Genomic DNA, 24,378 nt, shown 5'->3' on the forward strand with positions numbered 1-24,378 from the left:
TGGGGGTTAGGGTTAGGGTGCGCAAATCCACGGGTTAGGGGGCGCAAATTACTTGCCTTGCCCCAGGTGCTGACAACCCACGCTACGCCACTGCTGGGAGGACAGGCTATGTCAGCTCCTTCTGTGGGCCTCCTTGATGTGTTGTTGGGGCATTGTATGTCTCTCACTTCCTGACATAGGTCTCCTTGACTTACTTTGCCTAGATCAGATCTTATCAGGCGCTCATCCCTGGAGATTTCATCAGGTACTGATCAGCTTCGGATGGTGCCCCTGATTATGTTTTGGGCTGAGAGTGGTTTCTTGTTCCCGACCCTTTACATGGTTCCCTTCCTTTGCCATAGCTTGGAAGTCCTGTGTGTGAGGCCTAGCCTTCTTGGGCTACTAAGGCTTGTGGCTTACTCACAGGCTATGCCCACCAGAACAGGAACAGTACACTAGGTGAACCTTAAGCCTGTTTACCATAGCTTCTGACACTTGAGGTGTCCCCTTGAGGACCCCCTTACTTTTGTGAATACAAGTTGTTTAAAACTGTTTTTAAAAAATATTAAATTTAAACTATTTGATATTTTAATAGTTTTAAATATTTAATAGGGGGACCTTAGAGTGAAGGGCAAAGAAAATAATACTAATACTGTACTACTAATAATAATTTTGCTGCCTGAGGTGAGGAAGAATTTGAAGCTGACTGGTGATGAGACAATATCCACTACTGTTGCTGAGAGCAGCAGGCTAGAGAGGGTGGAGTATATGTTCCCCGGCACACGCAGCCCAGTCTTCCAGCTCCTGCCAACAGCTGCAGCTTGAGGCAGTGATCTCACTCTGCCTAATGTTAGGGTCAGTCCTGCTTCTGTAAGCTTTGAAGAAAACCGGCATTTAATGATTCCCTGAGGAAATTCCTTTAAATGTATACATGGAGTTAGAGACATCAATGTCACTGTCAGTTCTACCGTCTTTCCCTCATGTATGTTATACAAGTGGAGTGTTATTTAATGTTGGACACCTTAAATTGAGCCTGTTTCTCAATTTTATTTTCTGTTTCTGTTCAAACTATGGCACATATAATTTAGTATTGAGATAAATTCTCCATGCAGCTGTATCTTTAGTTTTTCTTTTAATTACAGACGCAGGAGGTCCCAGCATGCAAATTACCCATAACCCGAATACCCCCAACTGCCACCACTGTCATTATTGTTGCTCTGGGGATTAGAGGCATTCCTCATTTGCACAAATTGTATTGCATTAGTGTCAGATGTGTAGAATTAGATCCCAGACAGTATCTGGGAGGATTTGTAACCTGAAAGGTGATCTGTAATTAAGCATGATGATTACAATGATGATATTAATAAGTAAATAGACCCCAAAGGGGCCAATTGTGCACACATGCACTTAAGACTTTATTGAGGGTATTTCTGCAGCAAGCTGCTCCTTAACATGTTTTCTCCCTCTTATTGCACATTGCTGCAAAGATCCTGGCTTATGTTAAGCCAAAGTTTCCTGTTGCATCAGAACTGGCTTGATAGCTGGAAAAGAACCCAGGATCACATTGTACATTGATGCTATGTGCATAATGCATGGCTAACACTTGATATTTCCCTATATTGGCTTCTCATCTGCAGTGCTGTGTTAATGTAGAAGACTGATGCTTTTGCAACAACTTGATGAAAACTTGTTTCAGTACTGAAACAAGTCCTGCTGCTTTCTGCTATTAAATAAGATGAAATAAAACCTGGATAGAAACAACACAGAATTGAAACTTCTTTATTTCTGTTGTTTCCTGAAAAGAAGAAATCATACACCTGCATTGTGCGCTTAAGCTAACATTCTGACTGTAACCACACTGACCTAGAAGTAATTCACATTGAATTCGATATGATTTACATCAAAACGAAGGTTGTTTAGGATTGCGGCCCAATCGAAATAGGCACAAGGAAGAATTAAAAGCATACGTTGTATTACTAGCATATCAAGTATTGGGGGAATTAGTAGTTCTACTCCCCCCCCCTATTAAGCAACTTATCTGCTCTAATAGTTTAGATATGTATTAAATAATTATTACAGAAAATTGTCTGTTTAATAATTTCCTGTCATAAAAAAGAAAGGCAGGCTTCACATCTTATATTGCCTTATACATTTAGGTCCTTGGTCTATGCTGTCTCCAAGCAGCTCTGTTTTCAAGGTGTTAATTATATATTTTAGCCCACTTCTTTCCTTTTTTGTTCTCATATCCTTCCGTGTAATTACCATGTTTAGTATTTGGGACTGAGGCAAATACTTTTAGCATGAGCATAGCATATTCATTACTGACTACACTTTATTGTGTGTTATACACTTTTAACTTCTAAGACTTGTACCTACTTAGGAAAGATATGTGACCACAACAGAAAAGTCAGCTGGGTTGTGTTTAAATCAATATAACTTAAGTCACAAATGTCACAAAAGCTGAAATGTAGTCTTAGTACCTCAGATAAGTGTCTGGCACCTGGAACTACAGTTTTCATTCTGCCACACATCTAGTATTCCAGCTGCTGTTTGTGAAAGGACTATTACCCACCAGTATTTGAAAGAAGGAACTATATTATGTCCTCTCAATTTGCCTTGGAATAAGCCATGACTGTTTTGTAAAACTGTATGGTGACAGGTGTCAGAATTGTTACGATTAATTCAATGCCAATTCAGTTTTAATGTGACTGAAATAGGCTCATTGCCCTTCTGCTACTGTTCAAATTAGGCAATCCAGACTTTTGATAGGGAAATTGCCAAAATGGCTTTCTAAAAATCATTTCTAGCAATATGGAAAGATTTGATTGTATGACTTTCAGGCAGATGAGACCACACTGATGTAAGAGATTTAAAAAGCAGAACTATTCAGTTATCTTTTGGTTCTTTGCTTTAGCACATGGGTTCATTTCTATTTTGTTCTAGCTTGTTTCAGAATTATTTTTGTCTATCGGTTGGAGAGCATAACATAATGAAACCTTACTACAGGCTCTCTTTCCACAGTTCTATTTTCTGTATCTTCTTGCTAATGCAATAGCATGTAATTGTTCTATAATAGAGAATCATAGAATCATAGAATCATAGAATCATAGAGTTGGGACCCCAAGGGTCATCCACACATTCATTTTTGCAACTGCTGGATCAGGAGTAGGGAACCTGTGGCTCTACAGATACTGTTGGACTGCAGTTCCCATCAGCCCCAGTCAGCATAGCCAGCAGTCAGGAATGATGGCCGTTGTAGTTCAGAAACATCTAGACTCTGCAGGGTTGCCATACGTCTGGAAATTTGCAGACATACTTGGAATACTGCAGCCAAAAGCAGTGTCCAGGCAGAAATCGGCAAAATGTCCGTGAAAATCAAAACATATGGCAACCAATGTTGACAGTGTCATTTTTGCCAATTTCCCTCAAAAATAGCTCAAAAATATCCAATTTCTTTGCAATTTTGCAAAAAAAAAAACAAAACTCTGAGCAAAACTAAAGAAAGCTCAACAACTTTGGCAAAAGAAAGAAAGAAAGTGTAATAAATCCCCCCCCCATGTTTTTAACAAAAGCACCTTCATCTGCTTTACCCTTGGCTTATAAAGAAATTGTACTTTTTAAGGATATATGACCTCTGGGCAATATATGGCATAAGCTACAGTCACTTTGTCCAAACATAGCTCTTGCCGTATATTTTATCAATGCAAATACTTCCTTTATTGTATCTGCTACTTTATCATAGGTACAGTTTTAAAGCACAAGAACGGAAATCCACACCCATGTCAATAATGAAAGAATGGTTGCTGTATGTGAAGCACTTTAACATGCCAAATATTATTGAAATGTCTTAGTAATGCCAGACATTGGTATTGTTTGTCCCAGTGTGCATGACTTTCAGCTGACCTCAATTTTCAATTGCCAGTTTGTGACCCCCAACAGTCTTGCCCAGTTTTGCACTGCATTTGCTCAGGGGCATTGCTGCTGTTGGAATCATGTACTCCTTCCTTTCAGAGTCAAGAAATGGTGTAACTCCTGCTTTGCTTGCTGCAATGCTTTCATGACATTATATTTTGCTGCAATGCAAATTGTCACCTTTAGGCTAAGGACATTATGTCTGTATTTGGAAATCATTTAGCATAGTAATTGCTCACACCTGTGCGGTCCCTTTTCTTCTTCATCATCTTCTGGTAGGGATGGGGTTTGCTGTCCATCTTTTTATCACATTATTGTAACTCAAACTCCATCTGTTGTGGTTTGCATTTCCTTAAACTTATATGATATTGGCCCAGTCTAGCTGTTTGCTCACATGAAAACCAATTGGCTTGCATAGTGGGTGAATGAGTGAGCAGTGTAGAGCAGAGCTCAAATTAAAGTTTGATTATTGCAGAATTATCCACCATCCCTAGCTTCTGAGACATCATGGTCACGTATTTGTGTTTGCATCCCATACATTTCCTTACGATACAAAACAGAGGAAGAGCAGCAAAGTTGCACGAGTCACTGATCATTTCATTGGAATGTCATTGTACTAGACCTCAGATAAGCTACTGTAAGCAAATCTTTAAAGCAGTTTCTAATTCTGTCTGTGAAGGGGGAGATACGATGAAGAAGTTCTGCATGGGAACCATAACTGTGTCTTTCCTGTTTCTTAGCAGCAAGCCTTAACTATTTTTCCACTTCTAAATCCCAGGCACAAATATTTTATTATTCATCTGATCTGGATAACTGATAATGATATTTTTTGCTGACCTGATAAAGGTATTTTTAGATTAGTATTTCAATATTACAATTTTAATTTGCTGTTTTTTCTTTACTAGCCAACCCAGATAAAGCTTTCCTGTAGAACTGCTAGAGAATATATGTATTAAATGAGCTTGAGTATGTAGCCTGGGTCAGGGCTGCAGCATATAGGGCTAAACTGCTGTGTATCTTACAATGGGGTTTTTGACACAAGGGACTGCCTCATATTCTTAACATTGATGGCAGGAATCCACACTCATGACTGAGAAGTGTTGCTCATGGAAGAGCAGTTTTGATCATTTTTTTTACTTCTGGCAATGACGTCAGATGTTGCTTCTGTCCTTGCCCCTTCAGAAGGGGCTTTTCAAGACCTCTCAAGGAGGCACAATGAGCTGCTCTGGAAATGTGAACTGGAAGAGCCTCATTGTGCATGTGGCTCTTTGGATCCCAAACCATACATGCCCACATCAGTTGATTTAATTTGCTGCTTCATTTACTGTGTGTTAATATTATATAAACCAATGTGTTCTTTAGCAGATGGTTGTTGTTTTAGAAAGAAGTTCAGTAAAGAGGTTAGGCAAACTAATATATGGGATCAGTAAAAGCAAGCTTGTGTATATATTGTGTGTGTGTGTGTGTGTGTGTGTGTGTGTGTGTGTGAGAGAGAGAGAGAGAGAGAGAGAGAGAGAGAGAGGCAAATAGGCAGACAGGCAGGCAGTCAACAGGGGAAAGAATCAGATTCTCGCTCACAGCAATGTTGAAGAGAAAAGCAACAAATAAGCAATTGTCCTGTTAACATTTGGCATGATCCACATCTGTTTACACTTGGGTATGTACTCCTGTGCACAAAAAGAATCATGATAAATGGGGCTCACGCAGATAGTCTTCAATAGGCTTCCAGTACTTGGCTTCAAAAGAGTCCGATTGGGGCTATAGGAATCCTGTAGTAGGATTGCTGTTTGTGTTGGGTTGCCAACAAATTTTGTTGAGGTGGAATTTCGGGGACACTTTTGAAGCACAGGGCCCTGCTTTGGTGAAGCGTCCAAGCAATTTTGAGGGAAACATTGTTACTGGTCATGGTAAGACTAGAAAGAATTATTCCTAGGTGAAGGAAGAAATCCACATTTCCCGAAGTTTCTGTCATCACCCTGTTAAAACCAAAAAGGAAGGGATTTGGAGTACTGGCAGAGAAGAACTATCGCACAGTACCATATTTAGGAGTGTATGTCCTAGGCAGCTGTCTGGGGAGCAGGGATTGGGGAACAAGGCGGCCATTGGCTTCATAGGGTGCTTGGCATGGGCTGCAGTTGGAAAAGTGTTACAAATGGTTCAACATCTGGCATTGCTGACCAGCGTGCCACATAACTTACATAAAAGCAAGTTGTTCATGCAGTATGCATTTGTGATATTATAAATACCATATTAATAATCAAACTTCATGAAATTAGTATTAAGGCCATATTAATGCACCATTAATTTTGTTTTTGTTGTTAGTGGATCTCTGGCTTTAAATTCTATATGGTTTTTATTGTATGGTTTTATGTATGACTCTTGATTTTTTTTAATGAAAAGCCGTATGTGTATACACACACACACACACACACACAGTGCTTTTTTCTAAAAAATGTTTAGGGGTACTCTCATTTTGACGCAAGAAAATCACCATTTTATAGTTCAAATTGGGATGAATAAATACAGCAAATGGACAAAAGTACAAAGATCCACAAATTTAGGGTTATGTGTACCCCTGCGTCCCCCCAGAAAAAAGCACTGTATGTATATTCCCATTTTCTATGCACACAAAACTTCTGCAACAGGTTTTCATAGGAATCTGGCCAGACATAATTCCCAGGAGAAGACCCAAATGTGACACATTCATTCCCTTGCTACTGTTTTCCTATAATTAAACTTCCTACTATTGAAACACAAAAGCAAACCATGAAGATAGACTTAAGAGTTTAAATGCTATCACTACTTAGGCAACTGAAACCAATGTTTGGAAACATCAGTTAAAATGCCTTGCAGAGGAAACCGTAGTTCCATGGAATAGTACCATGAACTGCATTGTTTACATTATTAAATATTAGTTGCAAAGGACTTGGAAGCAAAGTTCAGTCTTAAGATATTGCTCCTGTATCTTCTGAAATAATATGCTAAAATTTGCAGAATCCAAAATCTTCTGTATAGACCCAATTGCATACAAAATTCAAAGTAATAAAACTTAGGGTTTTTTCTGCTTTCTTGTTCCGTGTTAAACAGATTTGGTCAATAATGGGCTTGAAATCATTTTTAAGGAAATCCAGGAAAGTGTAGGAAGTGGTGGCCCTATGGTGTCAGTAGGTGGCACTCTTCCCTCCAGATCAATACTGTTAAGCACATTTCTAAGGGACATAGTGCTGTTGGAAGTACACAGTCGTCTCTCTCTCCCCACCCCGATAAACTAAGCTTTTAAACACATGTGGTCAATAAAAATCCCATCGCATTTTTTGCAAGTGTAGAGGTATAAAGCCCCTGGGGGTCCTGGACAAATTCCAATCTAGTTAATTAATTTCTTCCTGGAATAAAACTATACCTGGCATTTCAAAGCCTACTGAACCTTAAAAGAATTAGTAAGTAAAACAGGCAGCAGTAATTCACAGTATTTGGTTTACAAGCTTGATAAAGATAATTATAATCATCCCATGTTTTCTAGTTGCTTTTTACTCCCCTCCCCAAAAAATCCCATATCACTGAGGCATGTTGCAAAGCTTCAAACCACAGAAGACGATAGGAGTCCATATTTTAAAGTAGAAGAAATGCCCCAGTCAAAGAGTAGTTCAGTACAGAAATTTTCTTATAACTGAACCACGAGAGAAACCAAAGCACAGCCTCAGACTCCCCACCCCACCCCCCGTCATCCTTGCCAAGCAATAATTTACCTAAACAAATAATCTTGTCCCGAGACTACAATCAAGAGACATAAAAAGTGTGGGATTTGCTCTTAGCAGTAGTCTTGTGCCTGCTTTTTCTATGATTTAGATTCCTCAGGAAGAAATATTAAAAGTGGTTTATTTATATTTCAGCACCAAATTAAGAAGATGGCATCATCCATTCACAGTTCTTACCCCATAACAAGACTAATCCCCAACACCTCATTACAGGAAACATTTTCAGGATTGCATATATCATCTTGTTTAACTAGTACATTTTTAAAGGGTACAGTTGAAAGGTAGGAAATTTAAGGCCGTTCATTGATAAGAAAATAAACAAATAAAACTTTAAGAATTTCCCTCAAAGCGGAAATATATTGTAAGGCTTACAGTAACCAAAGTGATATTTGTCAGGAACTTCATTGGTAAGAACCTAAGAGCATCTTCCTCCTCCTTCCTGGTAGAAAAAAAACGCTTCTTGTTGGAAACATATATATTTTGGGTAGCGTCTGTCTTTGAACTATATTAGAATACTTGGCACTGTGTAGATGGGAAAGGTGTTTTCACCATGTGATTTGTTGCTATGTTTAAGACTCAATAAAGAATATTCAACTGCAGGTCAGTAACAAGCTTTCTTTATTCTACGGGTTGCTCCAATTTAGGATGCCAGCCGCCAATTCATATTAAATTATGACTTCAGTCATTTAGGGAAAAGTAAACCCACATTGCCCTCTAGATAACATTTTTGGCCTTCAAGAAAAATGTTGCATTAACCCCTCTATTAGGGTCAATTCATACATTATGTACATCATAGGGTTGCTCTTGCAATTGAGTTCCATGGCTGTATCACAGTAAAGAAATATACTTGTTTTATGTATAGGGATGTTTTCCCTGCTTCATTGGGCTCTGCTGGTCCCCAGATCCGACTCCAGAGAACCTGAACAGAAAACCCAATGTCTACTACATTATCACAGATATTTTGACATGCAGGAATGATCCTGCACCCAACCCCTAGAGGAATCTCCAGTCTGCCAAGTATTTTGTTAGACCTGCCAGGTCTCCTCATTTGGTTGTGGTCTGGTTTGGCCCAAATCAGGCCCACCTGTTCATTAAATGTCATCATTTGATGTAAGGTGGCAGGCAGGTGAAGCCGACAAGCAAGATCAGGCACACACTGTAAGTGTGCCCCCAATTATTCTTTTCCAGCTGCTGGTAGACCAGCTTCATCTGCAGCAACAGAAAAAGACAAATGTGCTGAATTAAAACTGGAAAGGAAGAATACTTGTGTCTACTCAACTGCCACAGAAGTTAGAAGGGAGGAGCTTCTTGCTCAAATGAGGCTGTAACTTCAACTTGCATGTTTTACGCAGTATGGAATAGGTAGCTTACTAGGTCTAAGGTACATGTGGCCTTCTAGGTCCAAGGCAATGGAGGTCTAGTTGGCTTTGGTCAGCTTGGCTGGACACAAGATGTGCAGGTAGGCATAAGAGTTACATCTCAGAACTTCAAATGAAATTTAGAACCAGCTATTTGGGGGTAGGCGTGGATCAGTGTTCTAATGCAGACCCAGCTACCATTTAATTTTGATTAGTACATTTTAGCACTTAGTGGCCTTTTGTTTGTTTCAATCCTGACAGACGCAGAACAGGATGAAGCTGATGGCAGACAACTATGATGATGACCATCACCACTACCACCACCATCACCACCACCACCATCACAGATCTCCTGGGAGGACACAGCACTCCAACCACAGACCCTCTCCAGAACAGGTCAGTCATGTCTCTCCTTCCTTTACCTTCACGCTTACGCTTTTACTGTGCCAATTTTCAAGATAAAATAAATGTTCAAAAGAAAGAATAAACAATACAAGCGATATGCTCTTTGAACTGAAACTAATAGCTTTGTTATTTATTTCCATCACTCAAATAATCTAAACGTTTTCCTTCCTCTTTCCGTTTGGCCTTTTTGTTCCTCTTGTTATGGTTTTCTTTCCTCCTTTTGCTTTCATAGCATTTCTGAAGAGTCCCGATTCAACTATTAAAAGTAATGTTTCTGAGGAATTGCTTTTTTAATGCACTTTAGGGTTTTTGTTTAGATAGCTGTTCTCTTCAAGTATAATTTATTATGGTTGTCTTTTATTAACTCAACCTGTCCATAAGAATATAATTGGTTTGAGTCTGCTCACCAGTAGTAACATAATATTTATATATATATATAAAAGTAAATTTTCAGATACTTGTTGTCCTATGGTATCAAATTATCAAAACAGCTCAGTGATTTTAGTTGCTTCTGGTATTAGAAAGCAAACCTGAAGTATAGAATGCTGAGTATATTTTTCTGTCAGCATCAAAACATAGCATTGTTTGGCTTTGTCACACATTTTATAACAGGAGAAATTGAAAGTGGCTGAGCTTAAGTGAAGGATCCATAAGTGAAGGATCCAAGTGCTTTACCCCAGATGGACTTCACACAGAAGTGTCAGAGAAGTATGAGCTTGGTATGATGCATCAGCTGGGAGGGGGAAGAGGCAGGATTGGCTTATTATGTTGGAGAGAGTATAGAGTGCAGGAACTGAGCAAGGCGAATGACTGTCAGGGTTCAACTCTGCCCAGACAGGGAACCTGAGGCCTCCTTGGAGAAGGAGCAGAACACCAGCAACCCCCAAGAGCTATTGCATCCAAACATACCTGATCTAGGTTGAGGTGTCTTCACACCAGTTCCCTATGTTTGTGGACAGCTCTTGAAAACGTTCTTGGAACCTGTGCAGCCGGCACAGTGAAAAAACCATGCCAAAATTCATATTTTAAGTACATTCCAGATTTAATATTTCCAGGTCTCTGGCCATTTGTACATTTACGGAGAAGTGGAGACTCTCTGATCTGTCAAAGATCAGACTCAGAGTAGAAAGAGAATAATTAGAACCTGAAGATGTTACAAGCAGTTCTTAAATAGTAAGAATATTGTGAATAAAAAGAGCAGAAGAATAAGAAAGTAACAGATTAATGAAGCAAAAAGACACAGATTAATTGCTTCATTAGATTGTTATGCAGAAAACCAGCAAGCAGATCTGTTGCTTCTTTGCTGTCAAAGAAGAACTGAAATGAACTGTGAGTGAATTGTTGCCTGTTCTGGCATTTTTCAAAAAATGAATCATGTGTTTTTCAGGTCAGGTTTTGTTATTTGTCATTCCATATAGTTACTGCAATTTGATTGCTCCTTGTTTTTATTACACAAGCCTAAGTTTTCCACTCAGAACTGTGTGTTGCACTCAAAACTGCATCTGGGTTTTTTGTTTTTGGTGACCCAATATATAGTGCTAGTGTAAAACCACAAAACACTAGTAAACCTCTTATGGTTAAGTGGTATTTTTAATTTTTAAAAGAGGTGTGTTGCATGCATACTACCAACAGCTGCCTTCAGACTTTGGAAATGTATTAATGTACATTGGAAACGTGCATTAATGCTAGCACTCCAGCTTTCATGGGGCCATTTCACTCCCTGAAGGGCCTCATAAGGCAGCCATTTTGTCTCCTGGCAAAGCCCCAGGGAATGATGGATGCTACATGGTGACAAACAGTTGTTTCTACTGGACCGTCCTATGGAACACATTATAACAATGCTGCACTGCTGATTGTATCTCCTTTGCTGCATGCTGTGGTGTCAAAGCTTTTGTTAAACAAAAGAAAGAGACGGATGCACTCCGTGCTATCATAGTAAATTCTTTCAGAATAGTAAGTCTCACTCCTCCCCCAGAACAAATTCATAGATTTTGCCCTACCTTGAAAATACTGTCTTTTTCATTTGCCCTTGCTGACTCTCCCACTCTCTTCATATTACTGCAGCCCAGTGCTAATTAATGTCTAATCCCTATCCTAACAGCACATATGCTTTTCTGGAGCTGCACTGATTTCTGTTACTTAGAATGTAGCCATTAAATGTGCAGTTAAATTCCTTGCTTTTGTATTGCCCATAAATGACACGGAATGCTGTGCCTCCCCCTTTACTCTTTTATTCCCTTCATGAACTTCTTTTGTGATATGAGTTGTTGAAGCTGTTTGTGATAGCTACTGTATAATATCAGCTAAGGGGCTGAGCCATGACTTGGAAGAAGAGCTTCAGAGGAAGGAGACCATAAAGCTCACTGGTAGAGCAGATGCTTTGCATGTAGAAGGTCCTGATTCAATTGCAGGCATTTCCAGCTAGAAGGTCAGGGTAGGAAAGGCTTTGGCATGACACCACTGGAGAGGTGCTGCCAACCGGATTAAATAGAGTCCCTTGCAAATAGCTTGGCCTGACAGAAGGCAGCTTTCTGTATTACTGGTGGAAAGGATTCCCAAGGTTAAAATGGCTAAACACTTAATTGCAAGTTGATTGACACAATTTGCACCAGTCCCACCTAAGTAAGTCTAGGCTTTTGAGGGGAAACACATAAGATTAGAGTTTAGCACTGAATTGTTTCTAGTGCAGCTAAATAAGTGACTTTTTAAAAAGCTCAGCAACCTCCAGCTTGTTTTGGGGGTACTTGGCAAAGCTAAACTGGCTGCTTGTCAGTGCCATGTTGTTGTTGAGTCATTTAGTCATGTCCGACTCTTCGTGACCCCATGGACCAGAGCACGCCAGGCACTCCTGTCTTCCACTGCCTCCCGCAGTTTGGTCAGACTCATACTGGTAGCTTCGAGAACACTGTCCAACCATCTCGTCCTCTGCCGTCCCCTTCTCCTTGTGCCCTCAGTCTTTCCCAACATCAGGATATTTTCCAGGGAATCTTCTCTTCTTATGAGGTGGCCAATATCAGGGCCATATTTCTCCTCAGCTGTGCTCAGACTCTTTTGCCCACTGAATCCTGTAGGGTACTGAAATCAGCTGCTCACATTATATTAGATGTGGAAGGTAACAAAATCCTATAGTTGACAGTAACCCACAAAAGCCTCATTGGCAGTGAGGGACAATGTGGAAGGAAAGGGCTTCAAAGAACGCTGTCACATTTATTCCCAATGAGGGTCAAAAGTAACTGAGGAAAAGAGGGAGATGATTGTTGGCACACATGGAAATGAATCTGAAACAAGGCACATTGTTTTGACTCAGCCATACTGATGATATACCATTAGGTCCTCAGAATTTTGTTTCCCAGACAATGACGTTTCTGGCTGATGTGTTCTTCTATTAAAGCTGTTAATTCTGGATGCATGTACAGGTCTAGGCATCACCAAGTTTTATTTGACCTTACATGTTTCCCATAAACTGACTCAGGATTAGTACATTGTCATATTTTCTTTTCTTTTCTAAAAATAAATGGCCCTATACATTTTTAAAAACATAAAGTCTTTTCAGGCCACAGCAAGTAAACATATTTGTTACAAGAAATTAAACCCCTTATGTGGCAACCAGCATGTAAAAAAAGAGTATTGTCTGCAACATGTAGAAATTTATAGTCTCAGGGCCAGTAGTTACATGTTTGACAACTCAATGCATCAGTTGTAGCAGGCTGCAGACAATAAGAAAAGATGTCTTATATCAGCTTTTTTTAAAAAAAATAAAAATCATAAGATGAGCACATTATTATCACTAGATTTACTTAACTCAAGTTGAGATGTTAATTCTTTGCACTCAGGGACATGAAAGGCTTCTATGACAAGTCTTGTCAGGCAGGCTTTTCCACTGAAGGAAGGAAGCCAAAAGAGTTTAACTCATGAACATTGGGAAGACTGTGTTGTGAAAGCATTTTTAATTGATACTCTTGTCCTACCAAGTATTCTAAAACCACTTCATTGTTTATAGATGTTAGTCATATTATGGGAGCAGTTGTATTCAGTTAGGAGGCTGTGGCCTTTCATTCAATCACATTCATACGGTCTGATTCTTGATCAGATGGCTGATGTGGTTGCTCAGAAAATTTCATGATTCAAAAATGTAACATTGTAGTTCACCTAAGAAAAGCAAACAAACAGACCCAGACACATCACTTGAACCTATTTAAGGACTAGCAAATTAGTCTATTCTCAGTCCATGTCACTTTCACATCTATTCACTCATGTCTTTTTCATTCCATTTCCACATTGATTTGTCAACTATATTAAAAGAATCAGTCTAATACTCATGGGATCTGAAACTAGGTAGTACTTATGTATTTACTGATTTCTGAAATGTGAGAGGCCCATCAGTATTGGCATTCCACTGGCTCCAGAAGACAAACCTGTCTGGGAAAGCATTGCTCTGAAATTGAACATCTGATCTTACTGTTTTAAATGGTTTTTAAAAAATGTTTCAATTGTCATGCTTTTTAACCAGTTTGCTTTATTGTATATTTAAATTAAGGATGTTTTAATGCTCTGTATATTAATTAGATATGGGTTTTATAATGGATTTTATAGTTGTAAACTGCTTAGAATGCATATTAGCATATAAGTGGCATATAAATTAATGATGATGATATAATAATAATAATAATAATATTAATAATAATAATAATATTAATATAGTATACATGTTCTATTATTATTAATACTATGCATTGGCCTTAAAACCAGGTTAAATATCAGGGAACCAAACATTTTTAGTTATAGTAATAAATAAAGGAACACATGTTAATTTCTATCTAGTTTAGATGTTGATGTTGTAATTTATCACTTATGGAGTGCCTAAGGTTTTCTAAGAGCTGCACAGAGATTAAAAGCTAAGGCATTCTCTACCCACAGGCTCACTATGGGGGGTGGAAAGACAAGCAAATTCAGGAGCCAGTTCTTGGAGTTATGAAATCTGAGCAGTATCATGTGATCTGGACAGATGATCCCTCCCTGCCTTTAAGCTCGCATGCACACACACAATCCAACAACCCTTAGTCCTCTAGCAGTTCTAGAGCAGCTGGGAGTTAGAGCCATGCTAAGACAATATTCAAAGGGCCCAGCTGTACAAAGGGGTGGCAGGAAGGGAAATCTCATTGTCCAGTGAAGGCAGCTGCTGCCACACCTTAGCTTGTTTCAAAAAGCACAATGAAAGCAATGAAAAGAGAGCAAACAGACAGTGAGAGCTGTATTCATCACCTACTGCTTATCATGGCACTGCTCCCAAAGACACCCTCATAAAGGCTACGCTGGAAGGCACCAGTCAATGTTACAGTTTTCGCAACAACTTTGGCAATGACACTTAATCCATCTGCTGTCTTCTACAAACACTGCATGAGCATACTGCCAGGAAGCAGCCACAGTGCCACCGCCAGCATAGCCATAGCTCAATAGGAAGAAAGAACCACACTCATATATTTATTTCTTGTTATTTAAAGGATTCTCAGACCCCCTTTCAGCCTAAACCTTTGAGGTTACTCTCAGAAAAATGAAAAATTGTTTGCTTAAATAAACTTCTAGAGGCATTTTCAAAATAGAAGTGGGCCGACATGTTTTGGGTGTGCCAAGTCGAAAACTGCTGCATGGCAAGCTGCATGGCTGCAAATAAAGTAAAAAGACTTAAAGGTTGTACATTTCATATCCAGGAATTCCACAATCCTATGTGGCCACATCTTTGATCTAACATGACTGCCACTGATAATAAAATGAAAAATTTAAGAAAAACACACCAATTGAGCTTCCTATTGCCTTGCAATCATCCTGTTGTATCCAAAATGTCAACCAAATTAACGCCATTACTGTAATCAAGTCTTGGATTCCTGCATAAGCTCCAGAGCTGCCCTCAAGCAGGGTTCTGATCCTTTGGCAGTCAAGTCCAAGCAGCACTAGAGCAAGACTTTGGCCAGGGGAAAGGCAGAAGAAGACAGGCCACCATTCCAGTGACAGAAGTTCAGTTAATTCCATAGCCAAGTGGCTGGAAGGAAACATTGTAGAACCTATACAAGTGACATTTTCCCCAGGAGAAGGGTTCAAGGGCCACCTGAAGACCACTGTTTATATTCAAGCAGTGCTACTAAAATTGCATGACCACATCTCTAAGTATTGTCGGTGTTGGCGTAACAGGAGAAGCTTCTTGCCCAGGAGCCTGAGAGACTTGAAAAATGAAGAGGGCCATCTAAGCTAATGGAGGGTGTAGGAGCCACGTCCACTGCTTCCTTCAACAATATTAAACAATATAAAAACTGGGTCTACAATTGCACTCAAAATTCATGCACGGTGAAATTAGGGAGACCATTTTGCAAAATATTCTCTAGGGGAGGACTAAGATACTCCATTAGTTCAGGCTACTGAACTTTTCTTTGAAAATTTGTCAGAACATTGTCTTATGATACGCTTTGCCTCATCCCTACTTTTCAAGTCATAACTTCCTCTTCTTTCCCCTTCTTTTTTGTTTTGCTTTTAACCCAGTGGCATTCTCACAGCTGGAACATTTGTTTGTTCGTATAACCATGCCATTTTATTTCTCTTTAAACCCCAAATAAAATAGAAATATTTCAATTGGGGAGAGAAATGAGTTGCTAGTAAATAATAATAATAATAATAATAATAATAATAATAATAATAATAATAATAATAATAATTTTTTATTTGTACCCCGCCCATCTGGCTGGGTTTCCCCAGCCACTCTGGGCGGCTTCCATAGAAACCAAATATACAGTAAAATACCACAGATTAAAAACTTCCCTGAACATGGCTGCCTTAAGATGTCTTCTAAATGTCAGGTAGTTATTTATCGCTTTGACATCTGATGGGAGGGCGTTCCACAGGGCAGGCGCCGCTACCAAGAAGGCCCTCTGCCTGGTTCCCTGTAGCTTTGCTTCTCACAATGAGGGAACCGCCAGAAGGCCCTCGGCACTGGACCTCAGCGTCCGGGCAGAATGATGGGGGTGGAGACGCTCCTTCAGGTATACTGGGCCGAGGCCGCTTAGGGCTTTAAAGGTCAACACCAGCACTTTGAATTGTGCTCGGAAACGTACTGGGAGCCAATGTAGGTGTTATGTGGTCTCGGCGGCCGCCCCCAGTCACCAGTCTAGCTGCCGCAATCTGGATTAGTTGTAGTTTCCGAGTCACCTTCAAAGGTAGCCCCACGTAGAGCGCATTGCAGTAGTCCAAGCGGGAGATAACCAGAGCATGCACCACTCTGGCGAGACAGTCCGCGGGCAGGTAGGGTCTCAGCCTGCGTACCAGGTGGAGTTGGTAGACAGCTGCCCTGGATACAGAATTGACCTGCGCCTCCATGGACAGCTGTGAGTCCAAAATGACTCCCAGGCTGCGCACCTGGTCCTTCAGGGGCACAGTTACCCTATTAAGGACCAGGGAGTCCTCCACACCAGCCCGCCCCCTGTCCCCCAAAAACAGTACTTCTGTCTTGTCAGGATTCAACTTCAATCCATTAGCCACCATCCATCCGCCAACCGCCTCCAGGCACTCACACAGGACCTTCACCGCCTTCACTGGTTATGATTTGAAAGAGAGGTAGAGCTGGGTATCATCTGCATATTGATGGACACCCAGTCCAAACCCCCTGATGATCTCTCCCAGCGGCTTCATATAGATTTTAAATAGCATGGGGGAGAGGACGGAACCCTGAGGCACCCCACAAGTGAGGGCCCAGGGGTCTGAACACTCATCCCCCACCACCACTTTCTGAACACGGCCCAGGAGGAAGGAGCGAAACCACTGTATAACAGTGCCCCCAGCTCCCAACCCCTCTAGATGGTCCAGAAGGATGTTATGGTCGATTGTATCAAAGGCCGCTGAGAGATCCAGCAGAACCAGGAAACAATATATTGTAAACAAACAATCAAGTAAAAATAATGTTTCAATTGATTCAAAGATAATACAGTGGTACCTCAGGTTACAGACGCTTCAGGTTACAGACGCTTCAGGTTACAGACTCTGCTAACCCAGAAATAGTACCTCGGGTTAAGAACTTTGCTTCAGGATGAGAACAGAAACCGTGCTCTGGTGGCGCAGCAGCAGCAGGAGGCCCCATTAGCTAAAGTGGTGCTTCAGGTTAAGAACAGTTTCAGGTTAAGAACGGACCTCCGGAATGAATTAAGTACTTAACCCGAGGTACCACTGTACGTCAAGGCTCTCTTCATGCTGTTTGTTAGAAAAAGTAAAATCCCATCTGAAGTTTTTGACACGTGTGATGGCTGTAGTAGATTATGGCATTAGTAGCTGTAGCAGGGATGCAGGAGGTGCTGTGGGTTAAACCACAGAGCCTAGGGCTTGCCAATCAGAAGGTTGGTGGTTCGAATCCCCGTGACGGGGTGAGCTCCCGTTGCTCGGTCCCTGCTCCTGCCCACCTAGCAGTTCGAAAGCATGTCAAAGTGCAAGTAGATAAATAGGTACCACTCCGGCGGGAAGGTAAATAGCGTTTCTGTGTACTGCTCTGGTTCGCCAGAAGTGGCTTAGTCATGCTGGCCACATGACCCAGAAGCTATCTGTGGACAAATGCCAGCTCCCTTAGCCTATAGAGCGGTCAGGGGTACCTTTACCTTTAGGATACAGTGCCATAGAAGACGGGTGGCTTGAATCCTGATCCTTAGACACTTTGCTTTAACAAGATCATGTGGGATTTGACCATTTAGAGCAGCGGTAGCCAACATAGTGCCCTCCAAATGCTTTTGGATTCCATCTTCCATCATCCCTACCCACTGGCCATACTGACTGGTAGTTAAAGTCCAGTAACATCTGGAGAGTACCACATTGGCTACTCCTGCACTAGAGCATTTTGAGAAACACTGGCCAAGTGTAGAAAGTTAAATTGGTCAAGCCGTTAAAAGGGATCAAAACCAGCAAATAAGGGACTATGCAAGTAGAATTATAAACTGAAACAAAAATGAATGCATTCAATGTCCCTATTGAAATACAGATAGGTAGCCGCGTTGGTCTGCCATAGTCAAAATAAAAAAATTCAAAAATTCATTCCAGTAGCACCTTAAAGACCAACTAAGTTAGTTCTTGGTATGAGCTTGGTATGAAGAAGTGTGTATGCACACGAAAGCTCATACCAAGAACTAACTTAGTTGGCCTTTAAGGTGCTACTGGAAGGAATTTTTGAATTTTTTTATTTTGCCTATTGAAATAAATATGGTAAAAAATGGGCTGGCTTTATTCTAAGTTTAATTATATTTAAATTTATATCTGACTGCCATATTTTTCTGCTTAATTCAGTAATGTACATAACATCTGTCTTAATGTCTGCTTTAAAAAATATAATATTCAGCTGTTCTTTTATTATATTGACTTGATTGAGGTTAGTAGTGATGTTGCCACTGTGGGTTTTCACAATGTAGTATATGGTATATTTGAATAATAAACAATAATGCAACATCACAATGTTATGCGTATTTATTCACAAGTAAGATTGTCCCTAACACAAGATACATTTCAGAGTTAGCCAACTGCAGAATTCTCAATACTGAAAAAAAGTAATTCATAAAATATATTTAATTGATTTATTTACAATCCCATATTGCTGTCTTCCAGGGATAAGATAATATGTATTAGATGGCAGTAGTTAAAGTAAATATGGTAACCTGTGTACACAATCCATCGGTTATTGCTACTTTTTAAACCTCTGTTAACCCAGTGATTGTTTGTTGAGGCAAAAGAAAGAATCTATGCCTGACGCAAAAGTTGACTATGACATAAGCTGGAGTAAAGAGGAATGTGAGTAGAATTCTGCTCATATGGTGATCCTGTTCCAGCTTCTTCTCTGTGTACCACCCCCAAAAAGCAACACCTGAAGGCTGAGGAACATTCTGCGACAGTGTGGAATGCAGCCCATGGGGATGCAGCAAGAATAGGCCATAAGTAGGCACCTAGCATTAATACAAGGCATCTATTGATGTAAGCTATACTGTTTTACTCCTTTTAAAAAAAAGTTTCTTTCCCTACAAAAGAGACTTCCATTCCCTATGTCCACCCGGTTTCTCAGACCACTTAAGCATTTCTTTACAATTTCTGTGGGGTTGAACTCAGCTTATCATTGCAAGATGGCCATGGCTTTGTGTGTGTTTTGTTACCATAAAGCACCAATGCTGCAGCAAGCAAAGGCTCCAGCAGCTCAATCAGCTGCTTGTGGCTGGAAAGCCAGACAGGATGTTTGTGACTGTTGCCATGGAAACAAAGGGGCAGTCCATTCTGTACTGAGCACCGGATGTTAGCTCAGTGTATGTGTTATATGACCCGTACTGGAAGTACATGGGAGGAGTTTCTTCTTGCTGTTGTCGAGTGCAGACATGTTTCTCTGTACTGATATAAGAGACAGAAATAAAGGATGTAAATAGTTTTCTGTCTGCTTCTTTCCCCTCCCTGGGGGACACCAAAGGGGAGAGAGGAAGAACGGTGTGTTCCTCTCACACATCTGAGAAGAATCGCCGGGACCTCGCCTGCTTATCAGCAGAGTGGAGACGCGGGGAGGTCGACAGGAATATCTGCCGGTGCCTATGCTGTGGCACATTCCTCTGACCCAGGCAGAATTCCAACGTGTTTTTCTTTCCACGCACCCGAGCTACCTGCATCTTGATCTGAAAAAGCCCAGTGAAAGAATTTACCTCATGAACTGAAACACAGGAAACAGGGGAGGCTAACTGCCGAGCACCTGAGATTAGAGCAGTCAGTTTTCCTTTCTTTCTTTCTTTAAAAGTAAAAAGATTTCACTTAAAAAGAAACATGACCAGAAAAACCAGGAGCACAGTATGCAGCCTCCCAATTCTCTCCCATGAAGGGTTCAAAGATATGATTTGTAGAATGAAATAACAGACATCACAAACACCCTTTGGTCACCTTGGAAATAAAATAGTCACAAGAAACCCCTGTATCTCACCTGTGAGCATTGCACCAATATTTCCTCTCTCCTTTCATAATTTTTGAATGTGATTTCTCTTGTGATAAATTGGTCAAGAAAAAATTCAGGGGGCGTTTTTGGCACCGCATTAGTATACCATGCAGTAATGGCTTGTATTGACTTTATGTAAGAATATACTTGCCTCGCTAAGTTATCTCATTCTTTGTCATGTTGTATCATATATGTCTGTGCCTTCCTGAAAGGAAAGCTTTTATTATTGTAGTAATTACCAATATGCCTGTGATATACATGTCGGTTCAGAGGTCAGCCTCACGGAGATCTATGGCAGCTGCTTCCAGGTAGGTGAGCATAGGATTTCAGCCTTAGACTCTTTCTGCAATAGTCTTAATTGGTTTTTATATGCAAACCATTGCTGTTGAATTGTACAATCCACTTTTGATTCACAGTTGCAGTTGGATGTACGGAATGACTTATTATATTCTTGCTTTTGTTGCTTGTGATATAACATAGCTGCTGCTTAAATTTCATAACATTTTCTTTGAAAACTTTAATGCCTTCATCATTGAAGATCGATGTATCTTCAGCTGCACCACCGTAACTAACCGTTTCTTCTTTCATTCCAATGCTAACACCTTCTAATGTCTGGCTGGCAGGATGATGAGGAGGGAATATGGGCCTAAGCGGTTCCTATAAGCCAAAGTTCCAGTTTTGTTTTGAGGGGTGAGATACCATTTTTATTCTCTATTTAGATGCAATTTCATGTTGTCTGAACTGTGAGCTACATGGACAGGTGTATCTCATGAACATTAAATACCGTAAATGTTTTCGTGTCTTATCTGGAGTCACAGGTTGACAATAGTTTTGTATAGTTGTGGATGACCATAATTAACTGTGATTATTCTGGTTTGTAATGGTATGGTGCCATGTTATTGAAGATAAATGTAAGATCCCCACCACCACCAATTTATTTACATCCTTTATTGCAGTTATCAAGGTTTTTGCCTTCAGTCAGATTATACCAATGATGATGGTATGTAAATTGCACTGAAGTGTCTTATTTGGTGCAACTTATGAGATGGCCATCTCATTGGAAAATAATAATACTGCACAAGCAAAATTTGTCAAAAATAAAAATAAGGTGATTATTTCTGATGTAGGGGAAACAGCCACTTCCGTTCTGTAGTGCTCTAAAACAAATGGGGCACACTGAACTTTATAAACAGGAAGGACATACCTTGTTATGTATTCAATATAGGAATGCTATTGTAGGTGGGGGAGGGGCACTCACAGAAGCCTCGCCACAGTGTACCAGTGCATATCACCCTGTGCTTTAAGTCTCCACACATTAGTGCGGTGAGTGGGGAATGCTTGCAGGAAGCCTTTTTGAGTTCATTTGAGTAGAATCCTCTGCTTGTAGCCCATGATAAAGCATGGTCCCTGCTTGCCTGAGGCATTCTGCTTGACTTCAAGGCAGTGCAAGTAGAAGCCCCTTTCAGACTTTTATCAACACGGGGATGACTGGGGACTTGAGTGTGCAAGGCAATGTGCACAGGAGTGGGGCTTCTATGCCCCCATCTACAGACACAAAGAAAATGCCTTTTATTCCTATGTTTAATGAAAGCATGGACGTTGTGGAACGTTGGTGTATATTGACAGTTCTGACCTTTTGACTGGAAAATATTTTTCAAAGTATCATTGGGCATGGAGGTCAGCAGGGATCTCCAATTTTAGGCTGGCCTGGCTGGCCAAGCCCAAAATTGTAGCCTCCAGTCCCCACCTCTTCACCTAGCAAGCCTCTGACCAGCCATGCACTGGAGCTTGAATGACTGGAGGGAACGGTCTTTGTGGAAAGCATCTCTGAGAGTCTTCAAGTAGAGCGAACCCCCCCCCCACATTTTTTGTGGCTTGGCAGCCACTGAGCAGCAAAGACTAATGAGGTGGTTGCCAGGTTGTTCCCGTGTGGTTGAACCAGCCTTCCTCTCAGCTTTTGAGCTGGGGTGGTGACATGGATTTCTATGAAACTGCTAAGACAAGGAAGGGGAAAAGCTTGTACTGCTGTGCTACTCCCACATACTTCCTGTTGGTGCATTCTGGTGGAAAAGGTGGGGAATTGGGGGTGGCAGGAACACGGGCAATGGCAATGGGTGGAATTAAACTACAGATGCAATGATGCAGCATTGTTGGGGAAGCATCACAGAATAACTGATAAAGTGGGAGGATGTGCGAATGGGCCATTATAAATCTACTTCAAATGCACTTTTAACATATCAATGACACGTTCCTGAATAAAACAGAAGTCTGGGTGGTCCCTTTGGCTTTGATAAAGCAGGAGTACGTCAGTGGGAAGATTAAAGGTTACTGATCCTTCAGTTCTTGTACAGTGTAAAATATGGGGCTGGTTAAGAATGAATTGCAACCAAGGCCATGTGTATGTTGACTGGAAGTTGTTGACTTAGTAACATTGATAATTTCTGGGCTTTATTTTCAAAGTGACACATATTTGTGTTCTTGTTAGAGAGGATATTTACGAACATATGGTGTGGCTATCAAAACCAGAACAATATTTGAATGTATAGTTACATATTACAGATATAAATGCAAATTGTATGTTCTGTGAGATGTGCTACTAAATTTCACACAGAGAGGAAAGAGGACAATCCTATATACAGTTAAGCATGTGTAAGTGTCGCTGAAATTAAGATGTATATATTCTTGCTTAATTGTCTGTTGGAAAATACCCAGGTTATATGTGGTGTTAAGGTTTGCCAGCACTTAAATTGTTATACTTTAGCTCCTGATTTTTCTCTCATCTACTGTTGAGAAATATATTGAAAAGGAGCCCAGCTTTGTTCATGTGATTTTCTACTAAATGTCTGCTGTTTGTTTTTATACAATACTATGTGTAATTATAAAGCTTTCCTTACGAAGGAGTTGTGCTACTGCAATAAGCATTCCTTTTGCTGCTTTCAAGCAACGGTCTGATTTTACATCTCATTGTGTGCACATGGATGCACAAAATAGATTTTTGTTTGCTTTCCAGGTGCAGAAGTATTTGGGCAAAACAGCCCATAGGATTCCATTCCTTTGTTGGGTTGCCAGTGTAATTTACACCATATTGTTTTATTCCAGAATCTTGATGAATATCTTTTTTGCTATGCCAACAGGAGCCTGGTATGAATCCAAAGCTGGAAGCAGCAGCTTTCATTTCCCCAGATTATTCTGAAATGTAGATTTATTTATTATTTCCCCCATTCTCCTTCACAATGGATGTAAGGCTTTCATAGCTTTGGTTAAGACATTAGACGTTTGCTGTAGTGACCCTTTCTCCTCCCCCAACCCACCAAGAGCACAAGCACTTATGTAGAACATAACTTTTACTGAGTAAATATTCTCAGTATTTATTTTGTTGTTGTTACAAGAGATAATCAAAATTTATCTGATGAATTGTAATGGTTTTCTATGAGGTTTATAAGTTTAATTTTAGATGTTTTGTAAGCCATCTGGAGCTTTGGAGGAGGTGTGGTAGAAATGTTTTAAATGAATATAAATGTGAAGAATAGGGCATTGTGACCAATCTGTGTGTTATGATTCTGAGTCTATTCTAAGCTAGGCAGATGCAGAATTCTTGCCCACCAGCAGCATCTGGGGGAAGACCAGTGTTCACAGCTGCTGGGTCAGCAGGAATAGCTGAGAGTGTTGATTCCATCTAATGCTTGTTCCATGTTCTGCCGCACCAATCATATCTGGTGGATGTTATGTGATGAACTGTGTTTTAGTAAGGAAGAAGAGATACCCCATATTCAGGGCATCTAGGGAAGACTTTGTGATGGGTAACTGTTGAATCAGGTGAGGAGAAAGGATATAGACACCTTACAGCTATCTGTCCACCTGTCCACCACTCAGTTGAAGTTCTCACGGTTGCCATATCAATTACCCATTGGGCCTGCAGATTCTGCTTTTTCAGGTCACCAAAAGAGAAATCTCCTCTTATCCACAATTTAGTTCTGAATAACTACGTTGACCT

At 40.4% G+C, this 24,378-nt stretch overlaps 1 protein-coding gene across 10 annotated transcripts in view; it reads left to right on the plus strand.

Moving 5' to 3' along the window:
• ERC2 (ELKS/RAB6-interacting/CAST family member 2) overlaps positions 1 to 24,378 on the plus strand; it is a 538,310-nt gene that overhangs the window by 385,027 nt on the left and 128,905 nt on the right. For 7 of the 10 annotated variants that reach the window (XR_014005105.1, XR_014005106.1, XR_014005107.1 and 4 more), the window contains one exon: positions 9,266 to 9,400. Coding sequence is in view for 3 of the 10 variants with exons in the window: in XM_081184043.1 (XP_081040169.1) it covers positions 9,266 to 9,400; positions 21,008 to 21,034 (162 nt within the window). In the remaining 7 variants the exon portion in view is untranslated. Of the gene's footprint in view, positions 1 to 9,265; positions 9,401 to 21,007; positions 21,075 to 24,378 lie in introns of all 10 variants that reach the window. The other 3 variants (XM_081184043.1, XM_081184044.1, XM_081184042.1) reach the window with 1 other exon arrangement.

Source organism: Podarcis bocagei, assembly GCF_964188305.1.
Source record: "Podarcis bocagei genome assembly, chromosome: 2".
In the NCBI taxonomy this organism is placed as follows: domain Eukaryota; kingdom Metazoa; phylum Chordata; class Lepidosauria; order Squamata; family Lacertidae; genus Podarcis; species Podarcis bocagei.